This window comes from Oikopleura dioica, chromosome 2 (assembly GCF_907165135.1).
Source record: "Oikopleura dioica chromosome 2, OKI2018_I68_1.0, whole genome shotgun sequence".
NCBI lineage: Eukaryota > Metazoa > Chordata > Appendicularia > Copelata > Oikopleuridae > Oikopleura > Oikopleura dioica.
Window position 1 is genome coordinate 6,933,428 of NC_137292.1, and position 14,316 is coordinate 6,947,743.

The window sequence follows — 14,316 nt, forward strand, 5'->3', positions numbered from 1 at the left end:
ATAGGGATTATCCCGTAGTTTTTTCACTGACGTAAACAGTTTGGTTTTGCTTGAGTCCATTATTTTCTTTGGGATAACAAAGAGAGAGGGGAAGAGAAGACGTCATTTTGAGATATAATTATTTTGAGTTTATTTTATTGAATTTTTGGTAAAATAGATTAAAACAGATAGTTAGAAGTGTACAGAAAAGATTTTTCTTTTTTGGCAGCTTTGATCTTCTTCCTCGTGAAGCTAGTTTTCATCGTCGTCAGCAGGTTCGCCTTTGAGGTTGAGCAAAGTGACCACGACGTCTTCCTCATCTGATTGATTGTCCTCGTCTCCTGAGAGCTGAATGTCATCGACGGTGGCATTGGTCTTGAGGTTGTCGATCATCTCCGTCTCCGACTTGTAGATTCCCATCTGCTCTTCGAGTTTCTGCTGAAGCGCCAGGATTTTTTCTTGGAGTTCCATGATTCCTTCCGAACGCTTGTTTCTTGACCGATTCAGACCCTCGAGTGTTTTCCTGTAGAAAGATCGCTTTTCTGTCTTGCTGTCGACTTCCCCCTTGGGTCGAGGGGTGGAGATGGGAGGTAGGCGCTCGACTGGTCGGGGAAGAGTAGCAACGGCAAGTTGAATGGACGAAGATGGAGATGGAGAAGAGATGGAAGTTTCGACTTTCTTTGGACGCCCAGGGGTCCCCGGGGTGACGATTTCTTGACCAGGGAGAGGAATGTTCTCTCGCCTAAAAAATAAGTTAGTTTTGAGTTTTTCTCGATTAATTTAGTGCTTACTTGTATTTTTGTCTTCGGCTAGACATCCAGTTGTTGATCTTGTTCATCGGCATGTTGACTTCAACGGAGAGCGCCTCTCTTACAGCTCTACTTGGGTAAGGATCGTTCATAAAGGCTCTTAGAAGAGCCGTCTGCCTTCTTTTTCTTCATCGGACAAAGATTGAAAGTTTTTGATTTCGACAAAAGTGTTGTCCATTTTATGCTTTTCTTGTTTTATATTTCGTTTTTTTTATCGTTTTACTAGTCCCTTACCTTTAAATACTCCTCCTCCCTAATAGAGGGCGCTGTATCATCATCACCTGTCCGCCTGGAAACCAGCTGGTGAAAAGTTGTTCCCCCGCTGAGAACTAAAGCTTCCTGCGTCTTATCAGAAAGATCTTAATTTCGGATCCAGATGTAACCAATGGCCAATTTGTCTGGACGGCCTTTGCCTTCTTCTTGATCTTCAAGCATCAATTAGAATCACTGTAAAACGTTATTTACAAGAAATGCCAGAACATGCTTATTAGTGTAAAAAATCTCCTTTTAGACAGGTCTACAGCAAAGATTTATAGCCAGTTCACTGTCACTTTTATGAAATTGTAAATTACGGTATCGAAAGAAAATAAAGACATGCCATCTTTTTTCTCATAAGAAGAATCATTCTTATTTGAACTTTCACGGACTTTTATTGTACAAAAATACTTATTAAATTTTACAGAATCGTTCTTTTCAAATTGAACTAATCATCGCGCAGAAACTTTTTGATCAAAAACGCGGATGCTCCGAGGAGTACCGCGAGGACCAGCAAAGAAACAGGGATGATCAGGCTCAAGGACTTCTTTTCTTCTTTTTCGTTCAAAAGCTTTTCGTTTTGCTGTCCCACTGGCTGAATCGGCGCTACTCCGCTGTTTTGAGTGAGAATTGGAACTGGCTGTTGATTTTGAATTTGAACAGGAACTGGCTGCTGAATCGGAATCGGAGCTGGACCATAAGGAGCTGGTCTTGGAAAAGCGGCAATAGCTGGTCGAGGAGCGACAGGTTGAGGAGCTGGATGCATTGCCATATTCGCCATGTTGTGGCTGCCTCCGAAAACACCAGCGCTTGCACGGTGCGCCGGATTTGGCAACTGATTCGGAACAACTGGAACTCGAGATCGGGGAGAAGGAATTCGCGCGACGGATGTTTTCTCAATCTTTCCGGCGAATGCGTTTGGTGCATATGTTGATGCTCGCTCTGAAAATGTTGAATAAGTCGAAGATGCTGAAAAAGTGCAAACTTTTTTTTTCGGAGGTCAGTTGTAAGAAGATAATTAAGTGTTGTAAGTTGCGAGTACTTACCACGTGTTTTTGAGACTTTCAACTTAAACCTCTTGGGCAAAAGTGGATTTGGATCAGAGTCCGCTCTCAAATACAGGGTCGCAGAGCTCCCATTTGTAATGAAAACTTTCGGATGCTGGCCGCAAAACCGATTGCCGGTCATATTCCAGTCGGCGCTGTCGGTAGTGATGCTCAGAAAGACGATCTTGCAATTTGGCGAAACCGGAATGGAAAAGTCTTCGAATTCGATTTTGATGTTGAATCCCGGATCCGCGGTTACTCTATAATTGAAAGTTAGGTCTATTTTTACTGGACTCTTTGAAGTATGAATTCTGCGGGGTTGTTTTGACCAGCACAAGTCCGGTCAAAAAAGCTTACTCAAGCACTTATTTTTATAGAAAACAAAAGGCTTTAATTAAAAAAAAGGGATGTGACTCGAACGTGATAAATTTGAAAAGTATCAATCAAAAATTTGGAGTCTAAATTTTATTGAATTTATTTTTCGACATACTAAATTGAAGTTGTTTTTCCAACAAGTAGAAAAATACTGTTTTCAATAAAAAGATCTCGCATCACGTCAAACATGTTTTTTTCAATGATAAGAGGACGTGAGAATTGCTAAAGTTACACTAACGTCCATGAATATTGCGCTTGAGTCGGCATATCTGCTGGATACTTTGGAGTTTTGATGTAGCTCGGGCTTCCGACGTGAATATTTGAGACTGCATCTTCCTCAGCTGAAAAGAAAGAATAAGCTACTAGAATCTACGGAAAGAAGGGCGTCTTGTTTTATGCACTAGAATTAACCCTTGATCTGAAGGATCACGCGTAAGCTCGCAGGTCAAAATATCAAGCTAGTAATTGGACTTTTTCCTTCGTCAGGAGGTTTTTTCTGACATTCTTGGGGCATTTTTGAGGCATTTTGGAATTAAATTTATTCAGGGCTTGGAATTTAATGGAGCCAAACGTGACGGTGAAATGCAATTTGAATATTTTCCTCTCTTTTTTAACGGTCTAAAAATCGTCTCTTTCTATTGAAAAAAAACGAGGTTGATGTTCATTGGATGGAAGGAAACGTGCAAGAATGTGCAGGAGCTCTTTATCCTCCAATTTCGGATTCTTCAACCGACCCTAGTTATTCAAGAGCAACTGGGAGGTACACGACGAAAGGAATTTCGTTTCGCAGCGCGCTGAATTCCGCCGAGATGATCTCCAAAAAAGATTTTTTCATTTCAAAGAAGCCATCTTCTCGGCCCACAAACACGTGTTTAGAGGTTAGGGAAGATCCGCACGGGTCTAGTAGTGGACGGATTTAGACCGATAGACTGAAAATAAGTCTCTTTTTTTCCGAGGCAAAAGGTAATTCTTGCTATCGCTTCCTACAAGCCGGATTTTGATACGCCAAAAACAAGCAAGAAGTGGATATTTGTCAAAGTAGTTTATAGTCATCAGAAAGCTTAAACTAAAGCCTGTATAATTTTGCAAAAAAAATCCAATTTTCAAATTTCAAGTCAAATAAAGGCGGATTTAAAAAACTTGGAGCTTTTATTTTCCTCAGAAATGAGGCGATTTTACAATGATTTTTTGGTCGATACTGAATATGTAACGAATGTAACGAATGTAACGAATGTAACGAGTTTGCTGACAATGTAACGAAAACGGAGACATGTTGTTTTTTTGTTAGCTGATTCTAGAAACTTTTTCTAAAGAGCGATCTTGGGGAGTTTTACTTTATTCAACAATTGAACATATCGAAAAGAGCAAAAAAAGACAAAAAGAATGCAGAATAGCATAAATATGGTAGATTCGTTTTCCAAACCTGCTCTGAATGATTAAAAACGCCCGCTCCGCGGGTAAATTTGTAGGAAACTCAAGGGGATGAAATAAGATAAACAAAAAATCTCTAGAATTTTACTGACAATGTAACGAGAAAAAGACATGTTTTTGAGTTTTCGTTACATTCGTTACATTCGTTACATATTCAGTACCGTCGGATTTTTTAGGGTTAGGGTTAAAGTTAGTCATTTTACCCTCTAAGAATTTTCCAAAAGAACTAGATTAAAATATAAAAATAAAAAATAATTCCGCCTTCTTCGCGAAATATGGGGAATTTTTGCCAATTAAAAACTTTATTTAAGAAAATTAAGCATATTCAATTTTTACTTACCATAAGCAAAAGAACAAAGCAGCGTTAGAAACTTCATCATTCTCCACTGTCTCTTCTTTTCTCCCTCTTCTTTTGCTTATCTCTCGATTTTATTCAAGTCTTTCTGTTCCGAAAAATAGTCCCCGTAGACTGTGGCGTCGAAGGAGCCCAGGGAAGATAATTGGAGCTACTATCGGTGATATCTTTGCGAGAGGGCGCCGCAGAGCGCGCTCATGAATGCTCAGGCTGCTCTCTGTCGACCTATCAATTTGGCGCCATCAGATAAGCTCCACGTTTCCTTTGACTGGTGAAAAAGTACGGAATATCGAAGCCAATTGGCCGTTGTGGCCCTACCCATGCGTAGAGGACGTGTTCTACTTCTAACGATTACGAGCATTTCGTAAGTAGAAACCAACAACATCTCCAAATTGGAGACTCCAATCTTTCAACCATTGTTTCGGCATGTCTACTTAATTGGATGAGACAATTATCCAACTTTATTGAATAATTAAACAAAACATTAGTATTTCTAATTAGTAGAGTTATTCTAAAGCAATTATTTGAATAAACAAAATGATAAATTAAAATTGCTTAAGGACCCCCACTACGGTTTTTTTTCGATAATTTTCGTGGGAGAAGTCCTTAACTAGAAATCCTACTAGAAATCCACTCCGCAGGCGCTAGAATTCTAGGTATTTTGACAAGCTGTCTTAGTTACCGGGGACTTAGGTTTTAAGGATATCATCATCTAGGTGCTCTAAAAACCCGCAATTTTTGATAATTTCAATCTTTGCTCCCAAAAACATAGGAACGTTTTGCATACTTCTATCGCCAGAAAAAAGCATGTGTAGAACATATAATTTATGCTGCATGAAAATTGAAAATTGAACAAGTTCGAAAAAAAAAGAAAGAAATCTAACAAGTGTAAAAACCGTTTGTTTTTTATCTTCGCTAGATAAAATAAACCACCAGAAGCTTTATAAATAGAGCCCGACCTCATGAACAAGCAAAATCGGCTGCAGTAGATAAGTACTTACCACCGTTACGAATAAGTTTCAAAACTAGGTAATCAGAACGATTCTGATTACCTTTTTCATTTTGCGGGGGAATAAATGACAAGCGTCTCGTTAAAACTTTTTTTATGATTCGGGTTTGTACTCGGATTCAGAGAATTCCGTTGATTAATTTTAACCATGGATGATACTTGTCTCGAGCAAAGTAAGAAAATTTTTACGATAACAGAGACTAATGAAGAAGAATTGGGACTGCCGAGAAATCATAGCTCACATGATAATTTACACCACCACCATCATCACAATAGCAGAAGGGTTAGTCAAAAACTCATTTGGACATTTAAGGCTCTTCCGTTCTTCCCACGACAAAATTTGTTGTTTAAGGTTGTAGATATCAAGAATCGCCATTTGGTTGAAGCTATTTCTCCAAAATTTTACGTAGTGACACCCTTATTTTTCTCCGACAACTAATAGTTTAGACCTTTATCTTTTTCTGAGAAGTATTTTGAGCAGAAAAATAAGGGGGTTACTATGTTAAAAATTGGAAAATAAAAGACTGCAAGAAAATCCGATTCTTGATATCTACACCCTAAAGGAGGTCTGTTAATTCAATTTTCGAAGTGCCAGGGGGTCATCAATTCGATTTCCTTTTATTTCTAGCACACACAAGCAGCACCCCAGGTGCCGCATTTCCTTGGAACGCTGAAAGGCCGTGATCTAAAAACAGCAAAGCAGCTTTCTGCGCACACTCGTCTTGTTGACAAAGGTGGACGAAACCAGGTTCATCTAAAAGATATGGATTGGGGCTCGGCAATTTCAATCAAACCCGCAATTTTCGAGCGCGTAAAAATACCGCGAGTTCGAAAAAACCATCAATCATAAGGTGAAAAGCGGAGCCCAGTGATAAGAGACCAGTCTCTTCATGAAGGATTATTTTACTTCAATGATCGACACGCCTTGGTATTACGTGCTGGTCGGATTCTTCGTTTCGTTTATTGCAATGTGGGTCGCGTTCGGGCTAATTTACTGGCTCGTCGCTTATCAACACGGAGATATAGACCAGGGTGGGGAAAGGTCAACGGCACGGCACGGCACCGCGGCACGGACACGGCACGGCACGTGCCGTGCCGTGCCGCTCCTTTCAGGGAGTAAAGGTTTGGACACGGCACGGTGCCGCGGCACGAGAAAATGAAGCACCAGCAAATTCTCCTTGAATGATTCGTTTTTGGGCCGGATGATAGGAATTTTCGATAAGCGCTCTCATTTGGGCGCTGCATTTTGCCATGAACTGATTCATGAATCATCAAAGGGGTGAAAAGGGAAAATGTGAGGGGAGCCCAACAACAAACTGCTTTATTTTCCTCAGACTTGCTTTCTCAAAAAGAGAAAATGTCTCAAAAATCAATTTCTGATATTTTTCCTCCGCGGAAACGTCCGCGACCAGAGGACGACGAAGAAGTTTCTGAGGTCGATAATCCCGGACCGCAAAAGGAATGGCGACCGATCAGAGATCAGGCTGAGTCGCTAAGAGAGGAATTTCAGAGAGATCCTGCTTTTCTCGGGATGGCTGGTTTCGAGGGAGAATACGTAATTGCCAGCTCGCAATTCACTGGAAATATTCGCTGTACTGCAGAGAACTGTCCGAATCGATCTTCTTTCCGTGGCATCGCAAAAGGGAAGCCCAAAAAAGACCGAAGTAAGTTTAAGAAATTTGGGCAGTCTTTTATATAAAATTTCCTGCCCCTTATTTTATTCGGGCAGTCTTTATTATAAAATTTCATGCCCTTTAATTTATTCGGGCAGTCCTCACTATAAAATTTCCTGTCCTTTTATACATGTGGGCAGTATTATCTATAAAAATTCATGCCCTTTACTAATCATTTTTATAAGTGAGAGATCATCTCAAAGCGCATCATCTGAGATCAACTCGTCCTCAAACTCAGCCGAGCATCAACCCAATCGTCAACTTGCGCAACAAGAACCCTTTCAAACCGACAGCAAAGCAAAAAGAAGCAGTTGCAGACTGTGAAGCGAAGGCACTTGCGTCTCTCCATCTTCCACAAGGATTTTTCGGAAGGTATAAATAAATCATTGACTGACAAAAAATTAAACAAAATACAGCCAGCATATCCGTGAGCGCGATCGTCTTCTCCTGACAATTAGCAACTGCGATCCCAATCAACTCGAGCTTCTTGGCGGAAAAAACAAGAAATCAATGAAGACAAACCTAAACAACAGCTCGCTCAAAGTGAAAAATGCGATCATTGAAGTCTTGAAGAGGCCTGATTTCTGTTGTTTCAGATGCAAAGCTAGCTGCAGTGGCTCGTGAAACGTGCAAAAAGGAATGATGGTAAAGGCAGTGGAGCTCTTCGATTTGCCTAGCAGCTACGGAGACTCCATCAACACTTTCATCGAAAATATGAGGAAGCCAAAAGAAAGACCAGATCAAGACAAGCCGAAGAAATGGAATCATTTTCTTGAAGAGAGAGGCGACAATCCTGAAGAAAAAGACAAGATTCAGATCTATAGATTAAAGCATCCAAGCTCCACTGAGACTGATGAATCGATCAAGAAAAAACTGGAAACAGAAAAAGTCAGCTACACGAAAATAAAATCCCAATACAGAGGCATCCGGTTCAGCAACAATTATGACAAATTTGGGACTGTTCTCCAGTACGAACACTTGATTCGCTCGATTCAACACGGAAGCCTGAAAGAGTTCTCTTATCTACTGGAGAATGTTGATGTTCCAAACTTCGCATTTCTGAACGCAATCATGTTCATTTACCGACATCTTCATCCACTATTGCGTGCATCAGAAGAAAAAATCAGCTCGGTAAGTCCAAAAATAAGGGGCAGGAATCTTTATAAAAATCCTGCCCTAATCAATACAAATTAATTATGGGCAGGAATCTTTATAAAAAATCCTGCCCTAATCAATACAAATTAATTATGGGCAGGAATCTTTATAAAAAATCGTGCCCTAATCAATACAAATTAATTATGGGCAGGAATCTTTATAAAAAATCCTGCCCTAATTGAACTTTTGTTATAACGTAAATTAAGGCTGCCGAGACTGTCCAGATACTCGCATCCGTTTGTTCCTTTGCTGCTTCTGTTGAGAAAGAATTGACGATCAAGTTCGGCAAGGACTCCTCCGTGACTTCCATTGGGGCGAAGCTGGCGAAAGGGCTCTATTACAAGGCGTCTCAAATGCTGTTTGAAGGATGCTGGCTAGAAAAACGCATAAAGAAAAACGGAATTGATGATGGACCCGGAATCTGGAAAGGTCAAGAGCCGAAACGGGTTTGGCCTATTCACCACGCGCTACTTGTGCTCAACTTCTTCAAAAGAAATTGTAAAATCGTCAAGCTGGAAGATGCACTCAGCGAGGCTGCCAAGACCGACGAGTTCTATCGGGAAAATTTAAATTACGTACAGCAGCAAACGAAAAAATGGGCTCAATCCGGAATGGAGTATCTATCGGCACTTTCGAAAGTTCTGAACGAAAGCAGTATCGCAGAACCAGAGCTTGAAGAAGAAATAAACTTGGAAGAGCTCAATATCGCTGGCAATCGAATTGACCCGGAGTTGCTTCAAGAGAGCGAAGTTCGCGAGCCGCCTCCACCGAAAAATGATTTCGAGCTCGAAGTTGAAGCCTACAAAAAGTTGAACCTCCTTCAACTTGTCGCCTGGCAGAAGAAAATTGAGAAGAAAAACCCTCGAACAAACTGCGAGAGTTTCTTTCTCCGCGAATTCTGGACTTCCGAATTCACAAAAATCTACCTCTTCTCAAAAAATGCGCGTCGACTGTGAGTTTTTATCTTTTTCGAAAATAATTTGAAAAATTAAAGCTCCTTAATTGCCCATCGAGCTCTTCTTCCATCGAACGAGTCTTTGCAGAGGCAACTGCCGACTTGGGAAAGAATAAACCACGACTCAAGGCCCAAACAATTGAGCTCTACCGACAGCGAACCACGGCCGACCAGTTCCTCCAGCTCCTCCGAACAGTCTGCTTCAAGAACGATATCCCTTACACTTTTTAGCACTGTTCCTTGACATATTCTCTCTAAATAAACGGAAATAATTGGAAAAAAACGCGTTTTTTCGTGGTTTAAAAATCAGGGCAGTATATTTTACAGCAATTCCTGCCCATAAAAGGGCACAATTTAGGGGCAGTCAATTTTACAGCAATTCCTGCCCTTAAAAGGGCACAATTTAGGGGCAGTCAATTTTACAGCGATTCCTGCCCTATTTTTCAAAATAAGAAATTTTTCTAGAACATCTATTGACATTCTGAGGTAGAAATCAAAAAACATTAGTTTAAAAGTGAAAAATGCCGAGAAAAGACCGCGATCAGATTGATGTTATCTGCCTGGAATGTCATAGCCTGTACCTTGATGGTTGGCGTTACCATATTGAGAGTATCAAGGTATTAATTAACGTTTATGATTTATAAATATTGTTAAAAGGATCATTTTCTGAAAAAACATTACACGATGATGATGACGAACAATCCTAAGCGTCAGTGGGAAATTATTCATAATAATATTGAGATTATTCCAAAAGGCTCTCAATACGACTCGCTTTTCCATGTTTCGGACTACATCATCGGTATTTTTCTCACTTCAATTTATGAAAAAATCATTTCAAGATACTTTTCATCAAGTTATCTGGGGCCCAAGACTGCGCATTTCCATACGATTCCGATACAGAGGCAAGCACAGTGCTCACCCTGAGCCCAACTATACAATTCTTCCGATTTCGGAACTAAAATGGTCTCAAAAGCTCAAAATGTTCATTGACGCAGCCATTTCGAAGACAAAAGATGACAGGTTATCGATTCCTCAATTAGTATTTCAATAACAAAAGTCTAGAAAGAAGAGAAAATTAATAAAAACTATGCGCGATCGAAACCGTCATGGATATGACGCCGAAGAGCATCGAAATCAACGACTTTACTCTGGGTGTGGAGCATGTAATGCTCGTGAGAATCAAGAAGAACCGGCTCAACCTGAAGTCGAGTATTTTTAATAATATCTTTTATTAAATAAAATTATATTCAAATAGTTTTGAGTGTTTTTTTACGAGAAAAAAAGGAAAAAACTGTGCCGTGCCGTGCTGTGCCGTGTCCCGGCACGCGTTCTTAAATTTTTTGCCGTGCCGTGCCGTGCCGTGCCGCGGCACAGGAATTTTTGGCGTGCCGTGCCGTGCCGGTGCCGTTGAATTTTCTTGAGACATTCCCCACCCTGATATAGACTATTACAGCAATCCGGCGAACATGAGTGATCATACGTAAGTTTACAAAGCGCCATTTATGCATCGAGGAATGTGGTTTTGTTCATTGTTGAAATATTATTAGCGTTTGTGTGGACAATGTTTTCGACTTCACGACTGCCTTTTTATTCTCTTTGGAAGGTCAAACCACCATCGGCTACGGATCACGTGGCCCTACCGTAAGTTAGAAAAATGAGAAATTGTTTATCAGTAATTCAGATAGAGTTGCCTGAAAAACACTTTTTATTTTAGTCTTGTTTCTGTCAAAATGCTTTTTACAGCAATTTCAGTGCTTTAAAATCTGATTGGCTTTAGTGCTCACATTTTCGAATCTGATTGGCCAAGAAAGAAACGTTTCTAGAACAAATTGTTTTTAAAAATTTTCAAAAAAAAAATATTTTTTTTTCCAACTACAACTAAAAAGAAAATTTGAAAAAATAATGATTTTTATCGTAAACAATTTGTTCTAGAAACATTTATTATAGATATAAGCCAATCAGATTTGAAAATCGGAAAACATAAGCCAATAAGATTTCAGAATTTAAGAAGAAACTTATCGAAAAATAAAGATTGATCATGTCGTTGGTATTTTTTTTGTAAATAAAATTTTTAGATTCAATGCTGGTTTGTTGTTGTCGTCCAATTTATCCAGTGGCTCCTCGCTTACGCCTTCGATTCCCTCGTCGTTACAATCATTTTCACGAAACTAGCTCGCCCAAAATATCGAGCAAAGAGCATCGAGTTCTCAAAAAGCGCGGTCATCAACGAGCGCGACGGAAAGCTGGTGCTGATCGTCAGAGTCGCCAACCTCCGCGACTCGCTGATGCTGGACGTAACCGTCTCTGGCAAGTTATTGAAAACGCGGCGAACTCCGGACGGCGAATGGCTCGCACTTGAAGAGCGCAACGTCGAATTCGACAATTCTAAGGCCCTTTTCCTCACTCAACCGGTCGGTAAGTGCATTCTTCTGCATCAAGAGAACTGAAATCATTAAAATTGCAAGACTATATCCACACTATTGACGAGAGATCACCGCTTTACGAGTTGTCGCAGAGTATCCTCGACCGCGATGAAGAACCACTTGAACTTGTTGTGATTATGTCCGGTAAAATTTTACTGTCACTGACTTTTACTTACTGTGTTACAGGCATTGTGGAAGGGACTGGAATGGCATGCCAAGTGAGAACGTCTTATATTCCCAATGAAATCTTTTGGGGACATAGATTCAGGCCAACGAATTGGGGCTCGAACGCGAAAAGGAAAAGCTTTATTTTTCATAAATAAACGATTCAGAACAGGATTGAGCCCCAAAAAGATTACCAAAATAAGACGCTCAATCGATTCCAAGTCGACTACAAAATGTTCCATGAGCACTATCTGGTAATTAAACATCTCACTAGTCCTTTTGTTACAAAAATATTGGAAGATTGAGCCACTAATGTCTGGAAGAAGCGCAGAAGATCGCGACTTCGACCGAGAGTCGGAAAGATCGTCAACGACGCAAGAGTATGATACTATCACTCATGAAGTGGCCGTTCGAGCGAATATTCTGGCCAATATGATGACGAATACATCCATTTGAAAGTTCAATTCTGTACTCTGATTTTCAATAATGTAAAACAAACAATCTCTAGAACGGAAAATATATGCGCATATTTTAATTTTGAGATGAAAAGGACTAGAACAATGGATTTTGAAGAGATACAGAAGATACTAGGAGAAGATGATTATCAGAAGTCCCTTGTATGGTTCTTTCTATGTTTTACTCTTGGTTTAAATGCTGGGAAATATTTCGGCCGTATGATCCGTGCAGCTAAAGAATGTGAGTTCTCAGCTTCAAATTTTATCGAAAACTAAGACTTTTTTAGTCTTCCTCGATTGCTACGACTTTATTCTCGACTGCAACGATTTCGTTGGACGTAAGTTAATTTTTTAATTCAGAAAACGTTTTTGATGACGAGCTGAATTTAAATTATTTTGAAGGGATTTTGAAAGGATATCGAGAGCGATGCAACTACATCAAGCAAAAAGAAATAATGCATGATTTGGTGGATCGGTATTACAGGCCTGTCATAGAAAAGAGGCGAAGAGGGGATGAGATGAAAATTCTAGCGGCACTGATGGAATTCCTTTCGAACGAAGCCACCATTTGCACGAAAAAACTGCTTCATCAACTGCGAACAGCTGCTACTGATTTGAAAATCATTCACGAAGTCCTGGAGAAAAGAAAAGCAAAAATAAAAGTGAATGTCCATTTTATCGACTCTAATCCTAGATAGGTAGAAAAACTACATTGCTCTGTTACGCAGCAGTATCTCAATTCTGTTTTTTTATTTTGTAATAAATATTTCCATGAAACACTCAGCGGTCATTTCTATGCAGTTCGAAGCATGAAGAACTTCTAGAACCCACGTTTTGAAGACTTCTGTGATTGAAAAAAAAATGCAGAACATGAAATTTGACCATCCTTCAAATCTTCCCGAATCAGTGCAGTTATGCATCGTCGGAGTTATTTTAGTGTTTCCTGGCTTCCTTGTCGACATTTATTGTAATGGATGGGCGTATTTTCTCAAAAGTGAGTAGCAAAGCATTCTCGTCGAAAAATTCATTTTGTTTTTAGAGCAATGGTTACGCCTGAAGCTTTTGTTTCTACGGCTCTGCACTTGGGGAATACAAATCGCTACATATGTTTTGATTTGCATAAAGGCGATTCAGGTTTTCATCATAAAATTGAGGCTGATTCTGGTTCCTTTCTACATGCCTTTCGTTAAGTTTTTCAAAAGTAGGTTCGGAAATTGAACGATTCTTCCTAATTGCCTCAGAAATAAGGAAGGATATGAACCGCGATTTTCAATTCACCGAGAACCTGGCGATAGTAGACCGCGTGCTAAAGGTTCGGATGTTCGCTAAAGTCCTCTGAATTATCGCCTCTTTCATAGAAATTCGCACACAAGCCATTCTCAGCGAGAAGAAAAGAAAGCACCGTGGATGCTCGTTTCTACGATCGACCCAACGAAATTCAATACCTCAGTACTCAAGAAAAGAACAGGTTGCTGAGAGAAAGCATGATTGATTTGAAGACACTGCATAGAGTACTGCAAAATTCTTTTAAAAAATAAAGGCAAAGCATTCCTTATAAACGTCTCAAAGAAAAAAGGAAGAACTTTTGAGTTATACAGAGTGTTATGGATGGTGTAGATTGGAAGTCGTAATTCTGTTGTGTTTAGGGATAAAACGGTATATTTATAGAAAAAACTGGAAAGCTTTGGAAGAATATAATTGACCTTTGCATCTCTGTTTTGGCGAAAATAATAGAAGCTCATGTTTGATCCTCTTTCTAGTTCGCTCGGATGGTAAATTATAAGAGACTCGTATATTGTGTATACGAAAAAAGGTAGTTTATTGTGTGGGTTACATATAATCGAGGAATTTATTCGCATGTCCTTTGTGCTTCGTCAATTCTTCGTGGTTGTTCGAGTTCGAATTATGCTTTTTGCTGTTGAAAAATAAGTAGCTATTGCTTCCTTGGTTCTTTTCCGTGTTCATAACTCTACTCGTTTTAATGAAGCCTAAAATTTTTAATTTTCAATTAATGAACGCTCCAGAATTTGCATTGGCGAGATTCTTGAGAAACACTCGGCGGAACTCAAAAGCAGGAAAAAACTAGAAAACGCTCTCATTCTTGTGATTTATGCACTTTCTTCGATTTTGCGCTCGTGTTAAATAGCGTCCCGGTTGATTGAATATTAACGCACGATCAGTGAGAGTTGTGAGTACTATACTACAAGCTATTAATATTAGTGCCACGGATT

General features: G+C 39.7%; 4 protein-coding genes across 4 annotated transcripts; 2 read left to right on the forward strand and 2 right to left on the reverse strand.

The window, feature by feature from the left end:
- Positions 1-118: 118 nt before the first annotated feature.
- LOC145699423 (uncharacterized) lies at positions 119-981 on the reverse strand. The gene is made up of 2 exons (XM_081776699.1): positions 771-981; positions 119-721 (listed from the first exon to the last, which is right to left on the reverse strand). The coding sequence occupies exons 1-2, from the start codon at positions 878-880 to the stop codon at positions 232-234; spliced, it is 600 nt and encodes a 199-aa protein (XP_081632825.1). The 5' UTR covers positions 881-981; the 3' UTR covers positions 119-231.
- A 443-nt stretch (positions 982-1,424) lies between these two features.
- LOC145697141 (uncharacterized) lies at positions 1,425-4,372 on the reverse strand. The gene is made up of 4 exons (XM_081774298.1): positions 4,236-4,372; positions 2,703-2,805; positions 2,090-2,349; positions 1,425-1,985 (listed from the first exon to the last, which is right to left on the reverse strand). The coding sequence occupies exons 1-4, from the start codon at positions 4,273-4,275 to the stop codon at positions 1,492-1,494; spliced, it is 897 nt and encodes a 298-aa protein (XP_081630424.1). The 5' UTR covers positions 4,276-4,372; the 3' UTR covers positions 1,425-1,491.
- Positions 4,373-10,401: 6,029 nt separating this feature from the next.
- LOC145697089 (ATP-sensitive inward rectifier potassium channel 1-like) lies at positions 10,402-12,142 on the forward strand. The gene is made up of 6 exons (XM_081774241.1): positions 10,402-10,522; positions 10,590-10,683; positions 11,118-11,457; positions 11,508-11,609; positions 11,652-11,884; positions 11,931-12,142. The coding sequence occupies exons 1-5, from the start codon at positions 10,509-10,511 to the stop codon at positions 11,786-11,788; spliced, it is 687 nt and encodes a 228-aa protein (XP_081630367.1). The 5' UTR covers positions 10,402-10,508; the 3' UTR covers positions 11,789-11,884; positions 11,931-12,142.
- A 9-nt stretch (positions 12,143-12,151) lies between these two features.
- Positions 12,152-12,858, forward strand: LOC145697090 (uncharacterized). The gene is made up of 3 exons (XM_081774242.1): positions 12,152-12,326; positions 12,373-12,423; positions 12,488-12,858. The coding sequence occupies exons 1-3, from the start codon at positions 12,173-12,175 to the stop codon at positions 12,781-12,783; spliced, it is 501 nt and encodes a 166-aa protein (XP_081630368.1). The 5' UTR covers positions 12,152-12,172; the 3' UTR covers positions 12,784-12,858.
- Positions 12,859-14,316: the final 1,458 nt, after the last annotated feature.